The sequence below is a fragment of the Sorghum bicolor genome, chromosome 6 (genome assembly GCF_000003195.3).
Source record: "Sorghum bicolor cultivar BTx623 chromosome 6, Sorghum_bicolor_NCBIv3, whole genome shotgun sequence".
NCBI lineage: Eukaryota > Viridiplantae > Streptophyta > Magnoliopsida > Poales > Poaceae > Sorghum > Sorghum bicolor.
This window is the reverse complement of record NC_012875.2, coordinates 56,012,843-56,036,759: the sequence shown is the minus strand read 5'-3', so window position 1 is coordinate 56,036,759 and position 23,917 is coordinate 56,012,843. Positions and strand designations below refer to the sequence as shown.

The following is a 23,917-nucleotide window of genomic DNA, read 5'->3' as shown; positions in this document are numbered from 1 at the left end:
TGCTCCGGGCCTCCAGTTGATACTCCGTTTTTTTTTAAAGGAAAAGAACAAAGCGACCACTCCGTAGCAGCTGCCAACCAATCGCCGTCGAACCGCGACTCGCAGCACAACAACGTTGCCGACTTGCCGGCGGTGTTCGAAATTGGAAATCATATGGGACGGACGATACATCAGGTGGTGGAGATGCAAGAATCGCAGCGATGCGCCAGCACGATGGCCAACGGGCCCTGTGTGTGTTTTGGAGGCCTTTGGGCCAACTAGGCCGGGCTACAATGCACAACATCCAAGTACCGCGGGTGCATACAAACCTGCCTGAGCCAGTGAGTATTTCCCATAGGAGGGAAATTAGTGTTTTATAAACCTGATGAATCCTTTGTAAATATACAGAAGGCAATGGTTCTCTCATTCACATGGGGGAAAAAACAGCAGATAGATACAACAGCTACAGCATTACTACATCATATTTATTCACGATTCTACAGATACAAAAGAAATAATGAAACTACACGTGGTCTGATATCTTGGCGCTACATAAGGGAAAACTCTAACAAAACATCTCAAGAACAAGGGCTAATCAGATCCAATCCTTCGGGTTTATGCACGCGTCCAGAAGTTTCCATTCCTCGGTCCCTTCTTCCGGTTTCTGCAAATGAAGTTGTATGCTAGTGTTAAGGAACAGTTGCGCAAGTTATAAGTAAGATGCACAGCAAGTGATAATTATTTATTAAGAATATAGCAATTTCAGCAGTGCGTTTTCTTCATTTATTTGCTTTTTTCCAAGAAATCTTGAGCATTCCCTGGTGGAAAAGCTAAGACATGTCGATATGTATTGAGTCTACTGAGTGTAATAGCTTACATGATCATACTCCCACCGTGCTGTGAGTGGAAGGGACACGAGTATGCTCTCAATCCTTCCTCCAGTCTTTAGGCCGAATGTTGTACCACGGTCGTAGACCTTCAAAAGACGAGTATGTTAAAGCCAGAAGATAGGCATCCAAGCAGGACACCGGATGTATTCGCCTAAAACCACTTACAAGGTTGAACTCCACATAACGACCTCTCCGCAATTGCTGCCATGCTTTGTGCTCCTCATTGAATGGAGTGTCCTTCCGCCGTTCTACGATTGGTATGTATGCAGGAAGTACAGAGTCCGCACATTCTGTAGAGAAAGAAAAAAAACACTTTGGTTATCATAACCGTAACTACAACTCACCTCTAACTGTGCATATTGTATTGCACAACAATCTAATAAGCTGAATATAGCTCATAAAAAAGGAATAGAACTCAAAGCTATATCAGGCAAGAACTTGAACCCATCATACACACTAAATGTGGAGATTTCATCCCATAAATGAACACATTTAGAAACCACTGTACCAAGCTACTTGAACACCAATAATTTCATCCAATCATTCTAGCAAATGGTTCACCTGTAGCAAAGTTGAGAAGCATTTCTTGATCATAATCATTAAGGTCATCAAAAAATATTCCACCAAGCCCACGCCGCTCATTACGGTGCTGCATTGAGAGACAAAACATGAGAATTCAACACAGGATCCCAGAAACTCTATGTTGAAACATCAACTGGTTCATCTAGGTGCCGTTTGGATATTGGGATATAGGGGATGGGATAGGGAAAGGGAAATGAATGAATGGCTAGGATTAAATGAGGTGTGAAGAACGGATGGCTAGGATACAATATTCCCTATCCCTATTCCTATACCCATCCCCATCCCCATCCCAATCCAAAAAGTTTAAGAAAAGGCAACTAGTATCTTCTCCAGGATTGCCAAACTAGCATGTCCATAAACCCCCCCAAAAAAATGTCAGGAATTTCTCTCTTTCATTGAGGAAAACTGGAGGTATCTGGATCAAGTCAGCAAATGCAAAATCCTCTCATTTTAAAAAGGGAATCATGTGGTCTAAACGTAGAATTGATTCCTTCCGTAGTTTCTAGAGTAACAAATGAAAGAATTTAAAGTACCTTAATATAAAAATAATCATCACACCATTTTTTGAATCTTGGGTGAAAACTTGGATCAAATTTATCACATGCTTGCTTTTGAACCTGAAATCAGACAAAAAATGTTAGTGACAACAAATACAAAGCAGCAACTGAAGTGCTAACTAGCAATAGTTATTAACTAACTTATTGACTCTTTTCTCTGTTCTGATTCGTCTCTCGAGATTACCACAAGGACTTTGCCCATAACAAACCCTAAACACTAAAAGGTGTTTAACTGCATGGAATTCTGTTTTGCATGTACTAGTACTGAGGTGAAGTGCCGGGTACTGGACTGGAAGACATCCATTTTGAGAGCAGAGCAACTGTAAACTAATATCAAGAACCTAATTGATTCTTTAACTACATTTAACACAGCACTTGACATCGAAGACCCTTGACTAGTTCACATCTAGAAAGTAGAAATGGAGGAGCATAAAAATAGTAACAACTCCATAGGCTAGCCAAGCATAATACTATCTAGGAAACGATTAAGCATTGTCCAAGACATCGAAGTAGAACACAAAACAGTATTGGGTGCATGGTTTTGCAACATGTAGGGAGAGGTACATACAGAATGGAAATGCTTCACATCCTCTTCGATGATGTATGAAGGAGTCAAGTCAGTACCACCGCCAAACCACCATTGTCTTGGTGCACCAGGTGCATCTGCAATTGGATGTCATAACAGATGGGTATTGAAAATACTATTTCCCAACAAGAGATTTACAATATGCAAAATGATTGTAATAGACATAATCAACTTGGGTACCTTCTTAAAGTAAATAAGATGGGCCCAGTTCTCTTACCAATATCTAGAGGAGTTTATCTATTTTAAGCTTATACTCACTAAATGCAAAGCATAAAACATCTAGTTTATACATGGGTCTTTGTATATGAGGGTGGACACATATTGAAGCACAAAATCCACTTGGTGTGCAGGATATTAATTACACCATAATACTTCACGATCTACTAGGGCCTTGTTTACTTCCATCCCAAAATCCAAAAATTTTCAAGATTCCCCGTCACATCGAATCTTTAGACATATGCATAGAATGCTAAATATAAATGAAAATAAAAACTAATTGCACAGTTTGGTCGAAATTGACGAGACGAATCTCTTGAGCCTAGTTAGTCTATGGTTAGACAATAATTACCACAAACAAACGAAAGTGCTACAGTGTCGCGAAATTTTTTCGTCAACGAACTAAACACAGCCTAGATAGAAGGATACCTTTTGATGCATCCGTCTCAAAGTAACGGTAGTTAAAATGCAATGTTGGAGCAAATGGATTCTTGGGGTGAAGCACCTGCAAAAGGAAAAAGAAAAAAACTATCTTTAGTCCATGTATCATAGGTTAGCACTAGAAGATTAAAGTATTGCCTAAGTTGAGTGAAAAAATTCATGAATAATAGCAGATCAGCATTATCAGTATGACAAAAAAAAAAGGCATGTACATAGGGTCAAGTTGTAGCAGTGAAAAAATGCACCATATACAATAGCGTCATTATCCGAATGTAGCATGCAATTAGCAATATTTAGAACAAATGGGAATCTACATACTATGAATGGGCTCGAAAAGCCAAAACAGCAAAAAAGTGCTAAGGTGCCAACAGGTCCACAAGCATCCTGACTCCTTGCGTCAATGATACAAATGCAAGAGTACTACATTCCCTAAGTTATGGCATTGCAATGTGTGCATGCAACTGAAGAATCTACATAACGATAGCCAAAATGGAGAAGAGATCTAGGTCCGTCAGGTCAATGCAGCAGGAAAGCCACTTACCGAACTAATCCCCGCGGCGAAGAACGGCACGGGGCCAGGCTTCTGGCCATCCGCGGCGGCGGCCCCGTTCTTGCCGGCCTCCCCCTTGGCGGCGCGGTAGGCGTCGGGCGGCATGACGCCGTAGACGACGGAGACGTTGACCCCGGCCTTCTCGAAGACGCGGCCGTCCTGCAGGACGCGGCTGATGCCCCCGCCGCCGCCGGGGCGCGACCAGACGTCCTCGACGAAGCGCGCGCCGCCGCCGTCGGCCTCCTCGAGCGCGGCGCAGACCTCCCCCTGCACCCGCCGGATCATGGCCTCGAACCGCGCCCGCACGGACCCGGACCCGGCGCCCTGCCCGTCCTCGCGGAGGAACGTCGGCGGCGGCTCGCTCTCCGGCGTCTCCTTCTCGATCGCCACCGAGGCGCGCACGCGGAGCGCGCGGCTGCGGCGGGGGCCGAGGGCGACGCCGCGCGGGAGGTGCGCCTGGGCCGGCGCCCGCCCCCGGAGGCCGGCGGGGGCGGGGGCCGGGGCTAGGGTTCGGGACGGGGTGGAGAGGAGGGAGGACGCCATTGGGTTCGTGGGCGTGGCTTGGTTCGGCGAATGGTCGAATAGTGGTTTATGTAAGCGGCGGTGGCCGCCGGTGGGCGGCGCGGGCGGGATGCTGCCCGCGGTTTTGCAGCTGGGAGAGTCAAAAGGGGGAGGGAGGTGGAGGTGGGAGCGAGAGCTTAGCTCCCGGTTATGCTGCCCTCTTCTGCTTTGCTCTGCTGGCTTCCAAAAGGGATAAGGAAATGGATCATTCGGGATTTTCAGATTCTGCGAGAGGTATGCGAGCGAGCCTGAGGTGACAGTCTAGAATTGGCTTCTGATGATAAAAATGGCTTAGTTCTCTTATTTTATAAGCCGTATTTTTATTCTCAATTAGAAATATTTTTTTTATAATAAATCAACAAATAATATTTTTAGCTATATTTTTTTTTAGAGATTCACGAGGTTAGGTGACAATAGATCTCTAACCACTTCATGACGACAACAAGAGTAGCATAGAAAGCTGTTCCACATGTTCTTGTGGTTACCGAACCAGGTCACTTGTTTTCTGAAAAACGAAGTGAAACAGTGGTCGCTACACTGAAATGTTGGCCTCCTGACTCCAGTGGAACAAAAAAAAAGTTGATTTAAAGTGGTGTCAAAGTCAAACCGTGGAAGATACAAATCTGTGAGTTCTAGATTTCGGTGTGCGTTCGCGATGGCACGTAGCTTCAGCTTTCATTTTTCAGGGCACTGTCAACCTGCTATTCAGCCTCTCGAGAAAAAAAAAATCCCCTGCTATTCAGCCACCCGTAGGAATTAGGAAACATAATAATAGGATGCGGTGGGCAAGGGGGAAGCCGGAAAGTCAATTGGTATGCACTTTTTCAACTTGTTGATAGAAATTGAGAATGCCGGCACATGCACATCCATCTCGTAGTGTCCAATTGCAAAGGAAAAGGGAAAATGCCTACCGTTAACAATGTCGGCTAGCGTGTTGCTAGTCTGAAAAGTCTTGGCTGAAAATACTGTTTGTTAATTTAGGCCTTGTTTAGTTCAAAAAAAATTTGCAAAATTTTTCAGATTCTTCGTCACATCGAATCTTTAGACACATGCATGAAGTATTAAATATAGACAAAAATAAAAACTAATTGCACAGTTTGGTCGAAATTGACGAGACGAATCTTTTAAGTCTAGTTAGTCCATGATTAGACAATATTTGTCAAATACAAACGAAAAAGCTAAGTGTCAATTTTGCAAAATATTTTGGAACTAAACAAGGCCTTATTGTAGGAGAAAAATATTGCTGGCTAGCAGAAAAAGTATGGCTTATAAAATAGCAAACAGTGTATGAAAGATATGTTTAGATTAACTTTAGATTATATATTTTGAATGATAAATAGGATTATAATAACCTTAGATTGTAGATTACTAATGTAGATTGTTTGAAGCCCTGGATTATAGGTGTCGGCGTCAAGACTCGTGGTCTAGACACAAAAAGTATAAGTATGCGTGACTTCTTAAACTTGGATGGTGATGCAAGTGGAACACAGAGGGTTTATACTGGTTCGGGCTAAGGATGCCCAACGTCCAGTGAGGTCGGGGATCTGTATTGTCCTTGCACCCAAAGGTGCTTGTAGCAGGGGAGTACAAGCAAATTGCGAGAGAGGGCTAGGTCCCAAGTCTCGACTTTGTGATGTGGACAGAGCGCTGGCTGCTTCTCTGTGTGTGTGGACTAGCTTAGAGTCGTGGTGTGTGTGCTGTGTGTTTGGATTTGTTGGCCAGAACCTGTCTTGGCTGGGAGCCCTGGCTCCCCTTTTATAGCCTCAAGGGGAGGCAGGGTTTTACATGAGTGATTGGAGAATTTCCCCGCTGAGAGGTGGATCCACAGTCCCGACCCTGTAGGAGTTTGTCCATCCCGTCCTTGATGTATGATTGACAGTATGGTTGCTCCTGTAGGGGGGTGCCGAGCCCTGTTGGAGTCGTAGGGTTCGGGTCGTCGATACTGCAGCCTGTCACGTTAACAGTGAGAGAAGACAGCAAATAGTGATATAGTGATGTTGATTAACCTCTCCCATTCCTCTTTTACTGTGAGGCGGTACACCACAGTAAAAGAGGTAAGGCTGCACAGTGAAAGAGGTAAGGCTGCAGTGTCTAGGGTGGTTGGAATAGTTGCCACCATGCCCTGCCGCGATATGGGAGCCACTGCGCCTGTCACGTCGTGGTACGGGCGCCGTGCGTTGGAAGCCTTGCTCTGGTTGGGCGAAGCGGCGTTGGCGCCCGAGCCCTGGAGGGGTCGGGCGAAACGGAACTTACGCCCGAGGCCAAGGGGGTCGGGCGAGGGGGTGTCTGCGTCCGAGCCCTAGGGGGGTCGGGCGAGACGGAGCTTGCGCCCGAGGCCAAGGGGTCGGGCGAGCCGTGATTTGGGCCCGAGATCGAGGAGACAGATGTGTTGGGACACGTGTTCCAGTGATTTGCAGATGGTTTAGTTCGTCTTTTGTGATTTTTATTGCTCTGATTTAAATATCCCTTATTATGGTACCCAACAATAGGTGTCGTAATATAGTCATACATGATCTGGCCATACGAACACACATCATGAATACATTCTTCAGATTTACATGGAATCACTGTATTTCTCTACTAATACTAGTTATTAGCTTGTGAGAAATATTATGACGATGAATTAACTCATTATATTCCACGGACCAAAGAAAAAAGTGAAGAGTGGAAATATGATGAACTAACTTATTCTTCACACCGAACAGTCGAACACCCTAACACTGACTTATAAGTAGGTTTTAGATGAACTATACGATTAAAATAGAAAAGGTGAGTTTAATCGGTATGTGAAGATATCCGCGGTCTCCTCATTTGGTAGCACCTCTATGCAAAATCATAGCTCAATGAAAGATGTTTTGAGGACTCATCAGTGTTGTTGGGCAGAGAACACAATTATAACTACGCCCACCTCGTCCTCGTCCTCCTTAGGCACGTCAACTCCTGAAGCAGTGGTCTGCGCCACCTGATGTGGTGTGACCTAAGAGGCCTCACATAGAGGAGTACTAAATATAGACTATTTACGAAACTAAAAACACAATTAAAAAATAATTTGTGAGACAAATTCTTTGAGACTAATTAGTCCATAACTGTACACTAATTACTAAATGAAACGAAAATACTATCATACCAACCCAAACAACCAAACCAAACACCTCTAATCCTGACCGTGTTTAGTCGACAGTGGAGTAATAGAGTTTGTTGCCATCTGAGCACGGATACCGATCGAGATGATCATCGGCAGTCATCCGATAGATCATGAGCGAGGCTGCAATCTCCTCCATCATCAGGTCTTGTAAGACCTCATGTGTGGTGTGCGTGGCGTTCGAGTGCTGTGTGAGCAACAGATCGAGCTCGGAAAAAGTCACTATCTCGTGGGTGGGCTCACCGTGACCTTCTTGGGCAGCACCATCGGTGGCGGCGGCAGTGGTGTCCGGCGCCACAATGGTGCCATCATCCATTGGCCGTCCCCGACGTTTGCGACGTCGATGTCCTTCGTCCCAGCGTGCAGCGGCGCCTGGCACGACTTGGCACGAGCCTGGCGTATCACCGTGACCGTGAGTGCGTGGCTGGTCGCGCCGACCCTAGGAAGGACGTCGACGAGGTGCGCCCAAGTCGCCAGTCATAGCCGAACTCGGCCTCGCGATCGGTTGCAGTCACGCGCACAGTGTCAGAAGCCCCCAGCGTGCAAGCCGAACGTTTTGGTTGTTTCACCGCATGGTCTTGTTTTTATATATCCATCCATATAAAGTGACGAAGTGTGCATGTAATCAGAGACGAATAACATTATTTTGCTGAAGTACGTGATTATTCATCCTATTTTTTCGCTTCACCGCCTTCATTTTCTCGATTGCAGAGTGATTATATACCCTCAAAACTGATCGGTCTTTAGCATTTAATCAGCCAACAAAAGTATATATAATATTCATATTAATTTATTATATAGTACTCATCCAAAATTTTTTTGGATTTTGATATTGTAGCTCTTTCGTTTTTATTTGACAAACATTATACAATCATGGAGTAACTAGGCTTAAAAGATTCGTCTCGCGATTTACATACAAACTGTGCAATTATTTTTTATTTTCATTTATATTAATGCTCTATGTATGTGCCGTAAAATTTGATGTGACAGATAATCTTTCTTGAAAAATTTTTGGTTTTTGGGGTGAACTAAACAAGGCCTTACTAGTTTCTTCTCCAAAAACTTTTCATCCATCACATCGAATCTTTGAACACATGCATGGAGCATTAAATGTAGACAAAAACAAAAACTAATTGCACAGTTCGGTTGTAAATCGCGAGACGAATCTTTTAAACCTAGTTAGCGCATGATTAGCCATAACTGCTACAGTAACCCACATGTGCTAATAATAGATTAATTAGGCTTAATAAATTCGTCTCACAGTTTCCAAGCGAGCTATGTAATTTATTTTTTTATTAATCTATATTTAGTACTTCAAATATATAACACCCAAAAACTTTTCTTCTCCAAACTAAACAAGTCCTCGGCTGACTTTGCCGGCCGCCGGCCGCGAAGAGAAGTCATCATGTTATATCTCATCCGTATTTACTGAACATTTGGGTGACCAGAGTAGGCAGTAGCGTATTGGCATGTGCATCTTCACTTGCATTTGGGTGTACGTACTAATTTCATAGCCAACAAATTATAGCGATTAACTCCATTTTTAGGGATATTAATTATTTGTCTATATCTATCATTTAACTTGACCAGCTATATAATTTTATTCGATATGGTTCAAGTTTTATTTAGACACACTTTTTTGATAAGCTGAAAATTGGTGTCGCCTTGCAGTAGATCGAGCTCGTCATTTAGTGCGCCTGGCCAAAACGTTCGTAGGATGCCCCAAATCCTTCGTTCCAATTGCACTCTCGGAGTCCTCCTTCCTTCAACGAGAAGCAGGATCATTACCAGTTTTTAGGTACTACTAGTTGATTTTTCTCCGTCCTTTTTGGTAATTTTGATAACTGGATGGAGGAGGTTAGGATAGCGCTGGCAGCTAGATACTAGTATATCGATCCCCAATTCGAAGAAGGATCTGTCTTGTTCGTCTGGCTAATAGATATGGCAAAAAGTACTATTAGGCCTTGTTTAGTTCCCAAAATTTTTTAAGATTCCTCGTCACATCAAATTTTGTGGCACATGCATTAAGTATTAAATATAGATAAAAACAAAAACGAATTACACAGTTTAGCTGTAAATCGCGAGACGAATCTTTTGACCCTAGTTAGTCTATGATTGGACAATATTTGCCACAAACGAATGAAAGTGCTACAGTAATGAAATCCAAAAAATTTCACAAACTGAACCATGCCTTAGTTGATTTGTTGTGGGAGAAAAACATTGTTGAATGACTAGTAGATTCGGTTGATCAGCTTATAAAATGCTTCACGCGGGATCCATGACCTTTCACGGTCACAAGGTCATATGGAAAACATGGGCACCTCTAGAAATTAAAATATTCCTCTGGTTGGCCTTCCGGCGAAGACATTGGACAGGCGATCGCAGGCTACGCCACAGGCTTGAAGCCGTGAGGAGTGCTATCTTATACGATCAGGGAAGGGAGACCATTGATCACATTCTTGCCGAGTGTCCAATCACCAGGGAGATATGGTTCCACATTCTATCGGCCTTCGGACAACACTGTCCACCCGCAGCTGCTTCCTCGCAACGCTGGTGGAGACGGCTCCGATCGCTTTTCACTGTCGAAAAGCGCAAAGGAATTGACTCACTTTTTGTGCTCGTCTCTTGGGAAATCTGGAAGGAGCGTAACACACGATGCTTTAGAGAGTTCGTTTTCTCGATCATCGACATCCTTCAGGTCGTTCGAGCGGAAGCCGACAGATGGATTGAAGCTGGAGCAAACGGGCTTCGAGCTTTGGCTCAACCATGAGTTTGGTGTCTTGCTCCCCCGTAGTTTTTTTTCTTACTATGTAATTTCATTAGCTTTTCTGGGTGCCAGGTTTCAACAATCTTGTATATCAATTTTGCTCCTTCTTAATACAAAGATATGCACACTCGTGCATATTCGCAAAAAAAAAAGTTCAAATGAACAGGACGGAAGACGACATCATCATATCTATACATACCTGACGTGGGACCCATAGGTCTTGTTTGGCACATCTCAACTTTACTAGTAAAGTTATTTCTTTGAAAAAAAAGCTTCATGAGCAACTTTTTAGATAGAGCTGAGCTGTTTTGAAAAAGTTGTTTGACAAAACAGTTTCACCAACAACTTCATACATGGTTGAACGAAAGAAATAGAAGAAAGAGCTATAATAAACTACTTTTTTCAGTTTCATTTTAATTATAAGAGGAGAGGAAAAATAATTTCATCCATACAGCTATTTTGAAAAATAGTATGTAGCAAAAAAAAACTTACAATAATTTATAAAACTGTTGTGAGTTGTGTTCTCCAAAGCGATGCATGGATGCATATCGTCGCCAAAGCTAGAGGCCAACGACTTGCTTTAAATGAAGCGGTGCAAGTGCAACTGTGCAAGCATGGTGCAGCTCTAGCTGTTACCGTGGCCGAAGCTGGACCAGCCGGGCAGCAGCACGTACGGGGCGGCCTGGAAACCAAACCGACCTGTGTTGTTGACTGCCATGGCCTTTGTTGCTCCCCGCATTAAGCGCGCTAGAAAATGAGCTACGGCCCTCAATCAACAAACACTGCCAACTGAGTATACAAGTCTCCCCTTTAGATTCCTCACTCTTCTAGCAGTAGTCATCTTTGTCTATGACAAATTAAAAGGACAAGTTTGGGATTGTGCTGCTCAAAGCCGCAGAGTTGGAGGTGTTACGAAAATTATACCAAGTGGAACCTGTTGTTTTAGATTCTTTTTTGTTAATTCTCATTCATTTTTTTCGTAAAACATAACCCAATGTTGGACATAGAAGTTCCACCCCCATGTCGTGTTTCTGCGGATCACATAGCCGCTAGGCACAGCAAGACTTTATATATACCTTTTTATTTTTTCTTTACTTATCAATTACTCCCTCCATTCCTCTATATCTGGCGTGGAAAGGCTAATTCCAGAGACCAAGAAGGGTATTAACTCCGAGGAACAGCCGCGCCGCTCAAGAAGTCTATCGGTCGCAAAACGAGTTGGCCCCTCCGTATTTGTGTTTCTCTCTGTATTTTTCTCGACCGAAAAGGAGTTGACGCCGTATTTTTCTCAAAGGAAAAGGAGTTGCCGCTATCTTCATGACTGCGGAAGCGGGACGCATGCATGCAACACTTCTAACTCCACAATTAATTAACTCTTGGTATCCAGAGTCCGCCATATATTACGGCCAAAGAAAAAAAACGGGTGTGCGCCAGATATAGAGGACCGGAGGAAGTAATATGTTTCAATGCACTCGACATCTTGTCTTTTTTTCCTATCCATATAACCTAAAGACTTACGGCCACTGATGATCATGCAAGCTATATTCATTCTCCTTTCATTTGATGGTGGAGTTCTTAAGGCGTAAAGGCGAGGCATGACAATGCGCCACTGCCTGGATGCCTAGAAGCCCGCCTAGGCGAACACTTTGCAAGGCGCTGAGGGGTCGCCTAGACGCCTAGGCGATGGAGTATTCACTAAAGCCAGAAAACGGATCCGGATTCGAGCCTATTTTGCTGTTTGGGTGAGCTAGGACTAATTATTAGTTAGAATTAGAAATTTGCTAGAGTTATCAAGCTAACCCATGCATTATATTATCCTGCAACCTGGTAACTAAATATCATTGTTGATCTCTATTGGAACCTCCTGGTAACTAAATATCATTGCTGATGTCAATTGGAACCTCCTTCGTTGTTACTACATGGGTCTTAGCTGCTGCATGCATAAGTCTGTTCCTATCCTGCAGGTTCAGCATATATATGAAGTGCAAGTACTACTTTCTAAGGCAACAACTAACATGAGCAATAGTAGAAAGCCAGGGTTAGCGTGTAGTCGTATCCATGGCTCCTATATGCAAGTGTAAGTGCTACATGTGCCCGGTTGCCAATGTATTGAGAGTCGTGGTGGTGATGAGCACTGAGCCTAGGAGTACATATATAGGGTTTAGCTGCATTTCCTATATATCATGCAGGTTCAGCATATGAAACAAGTGCAAGTAATACTTTCTAAGGCAACAACTAACATGAGCAAAAGTAGAAGGCCAGGGTTAGCGTGTAAGTCGTATTCATCGATCTTCTATGGCTGGCGCCTATATGTAAATGCACGTGTGCCCGTTTTCCATTGTATGGACTATGAAGTCGTGGTGATGAGCGCTGAGTGATATATCAGCACTCAGCCTTAGCTAGAATCCGGAGTATATAGTAGCTAGTGTGTAGCAGACAATGAGAGACGAAGAGGGGCGTGGGGTGGCGATCAGGGAGTACAATCCCAAGACGTGTGCTCCGACCTCTGATAGATCCGCGTCAATGCACGTTTGATGTTTTTATCTGCATCGATCTCCAATTTATTTGCCGGTGCTGGGCTGCTTTTTCAAGTCGCGCTGCTGCATGAACTGCAGGTCGCTGAGACGTCCGGACCGGGCCGCCGGCCGGATCGTCGGCCTCATCCGGGGAACTGTCAAAGTCTGTCGCCTCCGCAAGAGCCGCCCTGGCGCACCCGCCTTCACCAACGTCGGCTACACCGCGTCGCCGCCTCAAGTTGCATGCTGTCCCTAAGGGTTTTTTTTTTTTTTTGTCCTTAAGTTGCTGTCCACCTTTTGTTGCATCGATTTGACTGATCCACGCTGCTGTGTTAAATAAAAATAAACTGGCAGTTGGCGTCGCGCTGCAGCTGGTGCGTCAGCTGGAGGAGTGGGTTCGAGCTCATGCCTACATGGTCACCGTCAGGTCCAACGAGGCGTCGCTGCGTCTCAAGGTGCCGCGCCGCGCCACGGTCGTTCGCCTCGGTGCCCGCGACGCCGACTCCGAGCGGCCGCTGTACCGCAGCAGCCGGTTCGTCGCGCACGTTCCCCGCGGACATTGGCCACGTCCTGGACAGCGCGCTCTCCCGCGGCACGTTCCTGGCGATCGTCGACGACGGCGGCTTCGAGTGGGGCGGTGACGTGGACCGCTTCCTGGCGTCCCCGCCGGAGTCGTGGGCCGTGGCGTGTTCCGCCTCGAGGTGCGCGGCGCTGCCGCCGCCAGCCACGCACTGGACCGCGGCCGTGCCCGACCTGTTCCGCCCGTTCGCGGGGGTGTGGTTCGCGGAGGACGCGACGCCGCGCTAGACGCGGAGGCGGTGTTCACGTCCATCGTCAACATGGCGCGCGGCAGGGCGGCAGCCGTGGCAGTGGAGAGGAGGTGGGAGCCAGGTGTGAGTGTGACTCAGTGACCGGCTGGCCGCACGCTTAAGAATACGTTGTCGATCATCATGTGTACATATGTACGTATTATCTTCGTGTCCCTTGTCGTCGTTGACTCGTTGTCCGCCGTATTATATCTGCATGCATTATGTACGTATCCTAGAATATACACTAGCTCATGTGCGCTATTAATTTGTGCTCTCTCTGCAGCGGTGTGGTATATATATGCATGTCCAGGTAAGGGTATTTCTGACGCTAGCAATAGCAAACATAGTAGGATAGATGACAGCGCAATATAGTATAGTAGTAGTAGATAGATAAAGATCAAAGAAAAAAAATATAATCATAATTAACTAACCTTAAGGATTTTTAAGCCTAGGGGCTTCCAAGTATGTATTTCATATCATAGGAGGGTTGGTATATATAGAAAAAAAATCATCTATTTCTATGCTAATAAGCAATATGGTACTAATTGATATTATTTTTTTTCTTCACTCTTGGGCTTATTATAACTTTAAATCACACGGACTATATATTGAAACTTCGCCATATACAAGCTTGAGGGTTAGCCCATATATTTCAGACACGGCCTTGTTTAGATCCAATTTTTTTTTTGGATTTTGTCACTATAGTATTTTCGTTTTTTTATTTGACAAACATTGTCCAATCATAAAGTAACTAGACTTAAAAAATTCGTCTCGCGATTTAGAGACAAACTGTGAAATTAGTTTTTTTGTTTTCATCTATATTTGATGTTCCATACATGTGCCACAAGATTTGATATGACGAGAAATCTTAAAAAAAAATTAGTTTTGGGTGAACTAAACAAGGCCCCAGTAGGGTTTGGGCAGCTACGCACGTGCCTTCCATCCAAGAGCGGTATGTGTATATTTTCGTTCACGCGGCTTCTAAAGTCTGCGTTTTTGATTCATCGGATAAGGCCTTAAATTTTTTTTAAAATTTTCTACCACATTAAATCTTGGACACATATATGGTCTATTAAATATAAACGAAAATAAAAACTAATTACATAGCTTTTTTTTAATTGACGACATAAATTTTTTAAATCTAGTTCGTTTATAATTAAATAATAATAACTAAATACAAACAAAAATACTATTTGTACCTATCTATAAACAGCAAAAAATTCTGCCCAAAGTTTTCTGTCCACCAATCCGCGTCCGTCCTGAATTCGCGTCCCTCCTGAACTCCGTCCGTGGCTTCAATGTGGGTGGAAGAGAAAGAAAATAGAAACTTTTCTAAGGTTTCTAATGCAAAATCTTCTATATATATCAGAAACCTATTTAAAATAAAGAAAGTACAGGGACCGAGGTGCAAAATGTTTATCCCCTATCTGTGTAATCATGGGGAGTGTTCGCTTGAGATTTTTTTAGCTTCAACTGATTGTGGCCAAAAAGGCTAACACATTGCTTCGATCGGAAACGATTGAAAACGACGAAAACTTACCAAAATAAGTGCCTTGACATCTGTATGTGCAGTAATTCATAGAAAAAAAATCTAAAAATTACAAAATAAATTTTGTTCGGCTCCACATATGTAGATCCATATAGTAAACAAAAAATATCACAAATTTTAGTATAATTTTTTGTTGGAGATGCTTGCCTGTGCTTTTTAGTGTAAAATTGAAAATGTAGTTATCTTGCTCCAATTATTATGAAAATTTTATAGTAGCATATTTTAATGTGATGGTTTATTTGTGGAAAAAATTTTAGTACCATTCCTGCATATCTCACCGATTTACTAATTTACCTAGATTTATGCTTGCTAAATAGTTTACAATCAATTTAAGTATGTAAAAAAATGCTTCCACTACCTTTGCACGATGTGTTGTTATGTCATATGAACACTTCATAAGCCTATGTGTTCATAATCTACATACATTTAACTAATATATATCGTATTTCATAGGAATCCTAATCTAACAAAAAAATAAAGCTAGTAATAAACTTCTCATGTTTTAATATAATACTAGAGTATATTAAGAGGTAATATTAGAGTAAGATAAGATTTGCCTAATATTAGGGTCATGTTTAGTTTCATTCAAAATGCAGAATTTATTGTACTCATAAGAGTCTATTGAGGCTCTTTTTAGATTTTTTTAGCCTTTTGAGGCCAAGGCCTTGTTTAGTTCTATTTTTTTTTGGCAAAACGACATTGTAGCATTTTCATTTTTATTTAATAAACATTGTCCAATCGTAGAGTAACTAGACTTAAAAGATTCGTCTCGCGATTTATAGATAAACTGTGTAATTAGTTTTTTTCATCTATATTTAATACTTCATGCATGTGCCGCAAGATTCGATGTGACGGGGAATCTTAAAAAGTTTTGGGTTTTTGGGGTGAACTAAACAAGGCCCAAAATCCAAAATGGAGAATAACCACGTTTTTGCCAAAATTTTTGCATGGTATTTAGTACTATTTTGCAAAAATGATGGACCAAAACCTAATTTTTTTAAAGAAAAAAAAGGAGAACTAAACACCCCTACTTTGGAGTGATGGAATGCAAAATACCAAAATTTTTAGGGTCATGTTTAGTTTCATCCAAAATGCAGGATTTATTCTCCTCATGAGAGCATCCCGAGGTTCTTTTGGGTTTTTTTTTTGCATCTTAATGCCAAAATTCAAAATAGAGAATAACTACTTTTTGCTAAAAAATTTATATGGTATTTAGTTCCATTTTGCAAAACGATAGACCAAAACCAAAAAAAACTTGGAAAAAAAACTAAACATCCCCTTAGTGCGACTCCTGATGAGGTGCCAAGCAAGATGTTGAATCGCATACCACCTTGCTGGGTCGCCCGGAGCACCGGCAAACCCGTCCAAATTTAGGTCTTGTTTAGTTTCCAAAAAATTTGCAAAATTTTTCAGATTCTCCGTCACATCGAATCTTTAGACACATGCATGAAGTATTAAATATAGATAAAAATAAAAACTAATTGCACAGTTTGGTCGAAATTGACGAGACGAATCTTTTGAACCTAGTTAGTCTATGATTGAATAATATTTATCAAATACAAACGAAAAATCTACAGTGTCGATTTTGCAAAATATTTTGGAACTAAATAAGGCCTTACACAGAAACCACTGGATTCCTCTGAGACCTATTTTGTTCTTAGCCACTACTCTATTTCCAGCAGTACCACAGTTTGTAACGGTTTCAATTATCTGAGGTCCAAGTCAGAGATCTGATGCAAAGAACTACTACGACAGATATGTGATGCTTTCAACCATGGATGTGGTGTTATGTTGTACACGTATTGCCGGTGAGATCTAAAGATCTTCCCAGATGAGGCAGATTTATCCATCGAGAATCATAACAGTAGCAAGATCTTATAGGTAACCAGAATATTCAGGATCTCTCCCAACCAAAAATACCTTCTCTCTTTTTGTATGTTTGGGTATTTTTTTTTTCATTTGCCAGCTGCATGGGATGTCAAAATGGCCCGATTAAGTAGTGACCAAGCGCCAAACATCCTATACAAAAAAGGGCATGCCAGTCAAAAAAAAAAAAAACACATGGCACACCACACACGCATTTTGATATAGCGACCCCTTGCGTTAGTAAAATTATCCACCGCTAAGCTCATGTTTTTGATGAGCTTCTACGTGTATATCTTGCATTTGTGTTGTTATATAGCTTTTTAGATGGCATATATGATCCCATTAATCGCACTAGGTATGTAGAACAATTGTACCAAAGTACTACTTGTTGATTTGTTGTAAGATAAAAACTCTTTTGAATGGTCGATAAATTTGGTAGATAAGTTCAAACGAACAGGAGTTGTCATTGTCTATCTTTGAGTTACGTCTCCCTCTACCTTTGGCTAATCTCATCAATTTCAATTTGAACCTCCACGAAGACAAATTCTTGTATTCGAGTGGCAAATGTGATTTTATTCCACGATTAGCATGGTATTGACTCATGACCATTACAACAACTATTGCTCAAAGTGATACAGTGCAATGTTTCTTAAAGAAGAAGTGTCCTCCAACCGTATGACGCCAAAACTTTGTTGTTGCCATTGCCATTAGAGACAATGTAGAAGAGTTAAAGCGTAGTCAGTTGCATTGTAGGAAATTCATTAGAGCATCTCCAACGGTTTTGTATTTGGTATTTGTATTCTTGTAATTTGCCAAAAATCGCAAAATGAGGTATGCAACAGTTTTGTATTTGGAGTTTGCATTTTGACCAACTTGGCAAATGAGAGAGCAAACTTGGCATAATTGCCAAGCCGCGGACGGCCCGGCAAAAGCTCGATCGCGCGCGTCTCCCGGTCCCCCGTGTGATCTGGACTTTTCTTCGCGCCATATATGCTCCATCAATCACGATAGAAACCCCCGACCCTCAACGCGTCGCCGTCCGCAGCCGATCGAAGTCGCGAGAGACTCTATCGCGAGCACCGGCCCTCCACGCGCTGCCGTCCGCTGCCGATCGCGACTGACTCCATTGCGCAGAAACTCCCTCCTCACGCGCCGTCGGTACAACTGGCGGCGATACAACTGGCGGCGCGGGTACCTGGGCGCGTGAAGAAGTCGACCGTGCGGGAAGGAGCCGACTGCGCGCCACATGAAAAAATTCGCATCCGAGTCCACTTTCGGTAAATGCAAAGTCAATTATGCAAAAAACCCTTGGAGATAACCTATTTTTAGACTTTGCATTTTGTTTTGAGAGTTTGCAAACAACAATAAATGTCAAGTTAATTATGCAAAATCATTGGAGATGCTTGTAGGGCAAGGGTCAGATTATATGGAAAAAAGTTATATATCAAAATATAAAATATCCTAGTTCAAGCAAAAAGATATTAAAACAGTAGAATAATAAGATGTTCATGGCAGAGAAATTAATCTATATTCTTGGAAATCAGTATAATTTTATTTTTATCCCATTTTTCACAAAGGAGCCAAATGATAGACGAAAGAATCCAAACTATTGGGTTTCAATAAATGGTAAGACTAGTTGTACACTTTTTTATATTTGATTGATGATTTGATGAAAACAGGAGTGTTTGCGCAACTCATGTGATCCCCACGTGCTGCCACCTCAGCGGCACCGGCAACCGGCCCCCCTCACCTTCCGTCCCCGCGAACAAAACCGCTCGCTCCTGTCCGGCTCCGGCCCGCCATCGTCATTGGTTTCGCGCACTCTCGCTCCTGCTCCCGGTTTTGTCGCTCCCCACTCTCTCTCCTCTCCTCTCCAGACCTCCACCGCCCCACACCGCCCGACCGCCGCACGCCCACACGCAACCACGAAACGGAAGTTTCCTCGCCCTGGTCTGCCTGCCCTCTCGATCCGATCGGGACCCAACCCTAGCCCGTAATGGCGTCGTCGGCGGAATCGTCGGCGGCCGGCGGCATGCGGAAGGCGCCGTCGCTGGAATGGCGGTGGGTGTCCACGGAGGAGGATGACGACGAGGACCGCGCCGGGGCCGGGACCCCCGCGGCCGTCGGGGCGGTGGGCAGGGGCGGGAGCTTCGAGTCGGAGGACGACGAGGATGACGAGGAGGAGGAGGAGGAGGAGAAGAAGAAGGGGAGGAAGAGGCTGATCCGGACCGTGCCGTCCGTGGACTGGTTCGACGTCGAGGGGAACGAGGTGTCCGTCGCGCAGCAGCTCGACGACTCCGAGGTGAGGGGGGGCACGGGTGTTGTTTCTGTTGCGTGATCGAGATGGATTTCCTGTCCTCGTGCGCTTACAATGGCCGGGATTACGTGCTGATTTGCTTATTTGGAGAAGGATTTCGGGATTTGTAGTTAATATAATCAGACGGGGGAAGGGAAATCTAATCATTGATCGAGAACCACGTAACTTGAGCTTTAGGCTAAGAAGATCAAGTGCAGTGTAAGGTACATTCACATGAATGCCAATTTACTCCTCCAACCTGAGGCTACGACACACAGGTAAGGTTTACATGTAGTGAATTAAAAAGCGCAGCTAGTCCTCCCTCCGTGGTTTGGTCCATACAAAGTTGAGAATATATGTGAAAGCAATTAATGAATTTATTGTAAAAGCAAATAGGCAACAACAACCATTGTTTCAAATACCCGTATGAGACAGATGCGATCTTTTTTGACACTTCGGGAAATTAGGTTAGGTGTACATAGGTATATCCTAATATGTTCCAACTTCCAATTTGCTGAAGAATGTCTGCCATTTTCAATCATGCTTCACTCATTATCTTTCATATGGTTTAGCTATTTCATTTACATGTGCAGGAGTTTGATTTTGGCAGGACAATGTTTCTTGCTCTTCAGACTCTTGCTGTGGTGTTTGGAGATATTGGAATTGGTCCATTGTATACATTTGATGTCATGTTTACCAAGTACCCTATTGTTGGAGAGGATGATGTTCTTGGAGCACTCTCACTAGTTCTGTATACTCTTATATTGATGCCATTAGTGAAGTATGTTTTGGTTGTCCTTTGGGCCAATGATGACGGTGAAGGTATATGTGAGGTTGTGAATTGAGTTAATCAGGTTCAGGCTTTCATGCAAAAGTGTGTCAGAGGCTTACATCTTCCATTGGTTCCATGATTCTGCAGGTGGTATATTTGCCTTGTATTCTTTGATTTGTAGAAATGCAAAAGTGAGTCTCATTCCCAACCAAGTACAGTCTGAGAAGAGGATGTCAAGTTTTCGACTCAAGCTTCCAACACCAGAGCTTGAGAGATCCATAAAAGTAAAAGAGAAACTTGAATCATCACTACTGTTGAAGAAGTTGCTTCTAGGCTTAGTCTTGTTTGGGACTTCTATGTTCATATCCAATGGAGTTATCACACCAGCAATGTCAGGTTTGCTTCTTTTTCGCTGTGCCCACATTTCAACTTAAACCACAAAAGTTCTGTTGGTGGAGTAACCATGAAGAATACTATAGACATCGAATGAATGTTTGTCTTTTCCATGTCTGTTTCAATGCTAGAGAGTGTTTTGTCCAGCCAAATTAATTATTTATCCTTCAATGTAGTGTTATCTGCTGTCAGTGGCTTGAAAGTTGGGCTACCAAATACCTCACAAGGTGATTTTCTTGGGTTAAAATTTCTCGTATATCATAGCATGGAGTTTATTTTCTAATAAACTATTTCTTACTTTGTATTTCCGTTAAACGTTCTTTGCAGATGCTGTTGTGATGATTTCAGTTGCACTTCTTGTAGTATTGTTTAGTGTACAGAGGTATGCCACTAGCAAAGTGGGGTTTGCAATTGGCCCTTCTTTACTTTTATGGTTTTGTTGCCTTGGAGGGATTGGAATATACAATCTGAGTCTATATGGCCCAACAGCTTTTAAGGCATTTAATCCTCTCTACATTATTTATTATTTTGGGAGGAATCCTTTTCAGGCTTGGCTGTCCCTCGGTGGTTGTCTTTTATGTGCAACAGGTAATCACCATAGTTTATTGATCTATAATCAGCTGAATGTCCAACATTTTTTTCTTTTGGTTGTTGTCTTATTCATTTTGTTGAATATCTTTATTATCGAGCATTTATTAATGAAATAAGATTCTCTTCTGTAATAGCATATTGGTACAGAACTTTGTCTTAAATATGTGAGTAAAACATTTATTTTCATCATTATAAGAGACTCACTTTAAGCTTATCCAAACTATATTGCAGGATCTGAGGCCATCTTTTCGAATCTTTGTTACTTTCCCGTAAGATATGTTCAGGTATTATCTGCGAACCAATGAAAGTCTTGACTTCATTTGCTCCCTACTACTTGCAGCTAATATTTGAAACACTTATGTGATTTGTATGTACTTAATAAGCTCTTATTCTACTTTGCAGTATATGTTTGTGCTTCTTGTTCTTCCTTGCCTTGTCTTGGCGTATCTAGGACAAGCTGCCTTTCTCATTGCGAACCAAAAGTCATCTGAGCAGGTCTTCTTTTCATCTATTCCAAGTAAGTTGGATGTTTCTGAACATTTAGCTTATTTGCCATTTTCTCATGGATATATTCCAATAATGCTTCTTCAATACGTAAACTGTCGCTGGTTAAATGAGTTGTGTTTTCTGCTTGTTTTTTTAACCTATCTGGGGGACTAGCTAGTTCCACTTATTTTATGCTGGCTTCTCTTTGCAGGTGGACTTTTCTGGCCTGTTTTCTTAGTGGCGAATCTGGCTGCACTAATTGCCAGTAGGACAATGACGGTTGCTATATTCCAGTGCCTAAAGCAGTCTATAGCACTTGGTTGTTTTCCCCGGCTCAAAATTGTTCATACATCTCGAAAATTTATGGCTAAGATATACATTCCCGTTGTAAACTGGTTTCTGTTGGTTTCCTGCTTGGGCTTTATCATTCTGTTCGGAAACATATATGATGTTGGCAATGCATATGGTAAATAATCTATTGATATGCTTTTGATGCCAGTATGTTCTCTATTTATTCAATCTGTTAGTTTCTGCTGCTCTGACAAAGTTCCATCTTGAACAGCTATTGCTGAGGTTGGGGTGATGATAATGGCCACGGTTTATGTTACAATAATAATGCTTCTAATATGGGAGTTCAATATTATGAAGGTTCTGTCATTTGTTATCACATTCCTATTCTTGGAGCTGATTTTCTTCTCGTCGGCTCTGAGCAGTGTTGGAGATGGGGGCTGGGCGTTGTTGATTTTTGCATCTGTTCTACTCATGATCATGTTTATATGGAACTACGGGAGCATACTAAAGTATGACAGTGAAGTCAAGCAGAAGCTTTCAAAGGATTTGATGAGGAAGTTGGGGCCCAACCTTGGTACCATCAGAGCTCCTGGACTAGGCTTAGTCTGCAGTGATATTGTGAAAGGAGTTCCTGCAATTTTTGGTCATTTTCTGACCTCCCTCCCTGCGATACACTCGATAATTGTATTTGTGTGTATCAGGAATGTGCCAGTTCCTGTGGTTCCCCAAAGTGAAAGGTTTCTTTTCCAACGCGTATGCTCAAGGGGCTATCACATGTTCCGCTGTATAGCGAGGTAAAAGCTTGATCTGACATGTAGATAAGTTTTGTTCCATGTGGAACTTACACTTACAAAAATAACATCATGATCAATTGTTGTTAATTGCATATGAAATGTAGACACATTCATGATTCGCCATCCAGTTATGAACTGCTGTAGGAATTTTTAAGCTTCAGCATATTGAATCAACAGCAAAACCTCCCCTAACATTAGCTTGTTTCTAGCACAGATATGGGTACAAAGACAAGAAGCAAGAGCACCATAGTGTATTTGAGCGTCTTCTGATTGAAGGCCTCGAGAAATTCATACAAAGAGAGGCAGTAGAGCTATCCCTACAAAGCGAAGACGACGTCGACTCGGATGAAGAGCCTCCGACCCCTGTGAAGATTATCACAGCACCAAACGGCAGCCTCTACTCACTCGACGTCCCTCTGCTGGCAGACTATGTGCCTTCAACAGAACTCATTCCTGAAGCCAGCTGCTCAACACCCCAGCACGATCCTGTACTGGACTATGCACAGAACCTTGAACTGGAGCTAGCATTCATCAAGCAGTCCAAGCGGTCCGGGGCTGTCTACCTCATTGACAACCCCATCGTCAAGGCCAGGAAGGACTCGTGGTTCTTCAAGAAGCTGATGATAAACTATTTCTTTGCATTCCTGAGGAACAACTGCCGCCGGGCGATCATGTTGATGAGCATCCCGCACTCGAACATGATGCAGGTGCGCATGACTTCTTATGTCTGATTGCTGGAACTGCACCGGTTCTGTTCATGGCTGTCTGATACAAACCACACTGACCGTAAAAGAATGAATGTGGCAAATGGCAAAGAGGATAAGTTGATGATGCTTCGGTTGTAGGAATCTGTCTCAGTAGTTGTACAATGCCAAAATATGGCTGGAAGTTTTAGCTGGCACACCACTTGGGTGGTGTATTAACCTTTGTTTACCCTTGTGCAGCAAAGGTTCTTTTTGTCACCCTCCTTGATTTTGTTAGACAAGATTTTTGGTGTTTGCAAAGGTACTGGTGAAATGTGGCCATTTGTAAGTATATTCTCGCCTAGAGCAGGTTCTTGCTTTTGCCATGAGCCAACTGAGATCAGTGTGTTTTGTTAAATGTACTGTATATGTTGATCGTGGCGTCGCGGCAGCGAGGACTAGCAAGGCTTTAATTTAACCGCAAGGGACAGTGTTATTGTGTAGGCCTTGTTTAGTTAAAAAAAAATTGCAATTTTTTTTAGATTTTTTATCATATCGAATCTTGTGGCACATACATAGAGCACTAAATATGATAAAAGA

The 23,917-nt window shown here is 42.8% G+C and overlaps 2 protein-coding genes across 4 annotated transcripts; one reads left to right on the top strand and one right to left on the bottom strand.

Annotated features, from left to right (window-relative positions):
- LOC8063950 (oxygen-dependent coproporphyrinogen-III oxidase, chloroplastic) lies at positions 326 to 4,536 on the bottom strand. The gene is made up of 8 exons (XM_002447030.2): positions 3,793 to 4,536; positions 3,240 to 3,315; positions 2,577 to 2,671; positions 1,985 to 2,068; positions 1,431 to 1,518; positions 1,035 to 1,159; positions 857 to 955; positions 326 to 643 (listed from the first exon to the last, which is right to left on the bottom strand). The coding sequence occupies exons 1-8, from the start codon at positions 4,342 to 4,344 to the stop codon at positions 575 to 577; spliced, it is 1,188 nt and encodes a 395-aa protein (XP_002447075.1). The 5' UTR covers positions 4,345 to 4,536; the 3' UTR covers positions 326 to 574.
- LOC8072324 (probable potassium transporter 15) lies at positions 18,797 to 23,750 on the top strand. 3 transcript variants are annotated; one of them, XM_021463457.1, is made up of 10 exons: positions 18,797 to 19,313; positions 19,901 to 20,129; positions 20,227 to 20,475; positions 20,649 to 20,699; positions 20,800 to 21,060; positions 21,295 to 21,347; positions 21,466 to 21,580; positions 21,761 to 22,015; positions 22,112 to 22,634; positions 22,844 to 23,044. In XM_021463457.1, the coding sequence occupies exons 1-10, from the start codon at positions 19,008 to 19,010 to the stop codon at positions 22,902 to 22,904; spliced, it is 2,103 nt and encodes a 700-aa protein (XP_021319132.1). In that variant the 5' UTR covers positions 18,797 to 19,007; the 3' UTR covers positions 22,905 to 23,044. The 3 variants fall into 3 exon arrangements, with proteins under 3 accessions (XP_021319132.1, XP_002448507.1, XP_021319133.1); XM_002448462.2 differs by having other exon boundaries at positions 18,798 to 19,313; positions 22,849 to 23,750; XM_021463458.1 differs by lacking the exon at positions 18,797 to 19,313 and having other exon boundaries at positions 20,002 to 20,140; positions 22,849 to 23,698.

Bases quoted from the DNA above. Each gene is read 5' to 3' on its own strand.
- LOC8072324 (XM_002448462.2), top strand. From the start codon at position 19,008: ATGGCGTCGTCGGCGGAATCGTCGGCGGCCGGCGGCATGCGGAAGGCG. The intron at 21,348-21,465 runs GTATTATCTGCG...TCTACTTTGCAG, and splicing joins TTCCCGTAAGATATGTTCAG to TATATGTTTGTGCTTCTTGT. The intron at 21,581-21,760 runs GTAAGTTGGATG...TTCTCTTTGCAG, and splicing joins CTTCTTTTCATCTATTCCAA to GTGGACTTTTCTGGCCTGTT.
- LOC8063950 (XM_002447030.2), bottom strand. From the start codon at position 4,344: ATGGCGTCCTCCCTCCTCTCCACCCCGTCCCGAACCCTAGCCCCGGCC. The intron at 3,316-3,792 runs GTAAGTGGCTTT...TTCCTTTTGCAG, and splicing joins TCGCCGCGGGGATTAGTTCG to GTGCTTCACCCCAAGAATCC. The intron at 956-1,034 runs GTAAGTGGTTTT...CGTCTTTTGAAG, and splicing joins GTTATGTGGAGTTCAACCTT to GTCTACGACCGTGGTACAAC.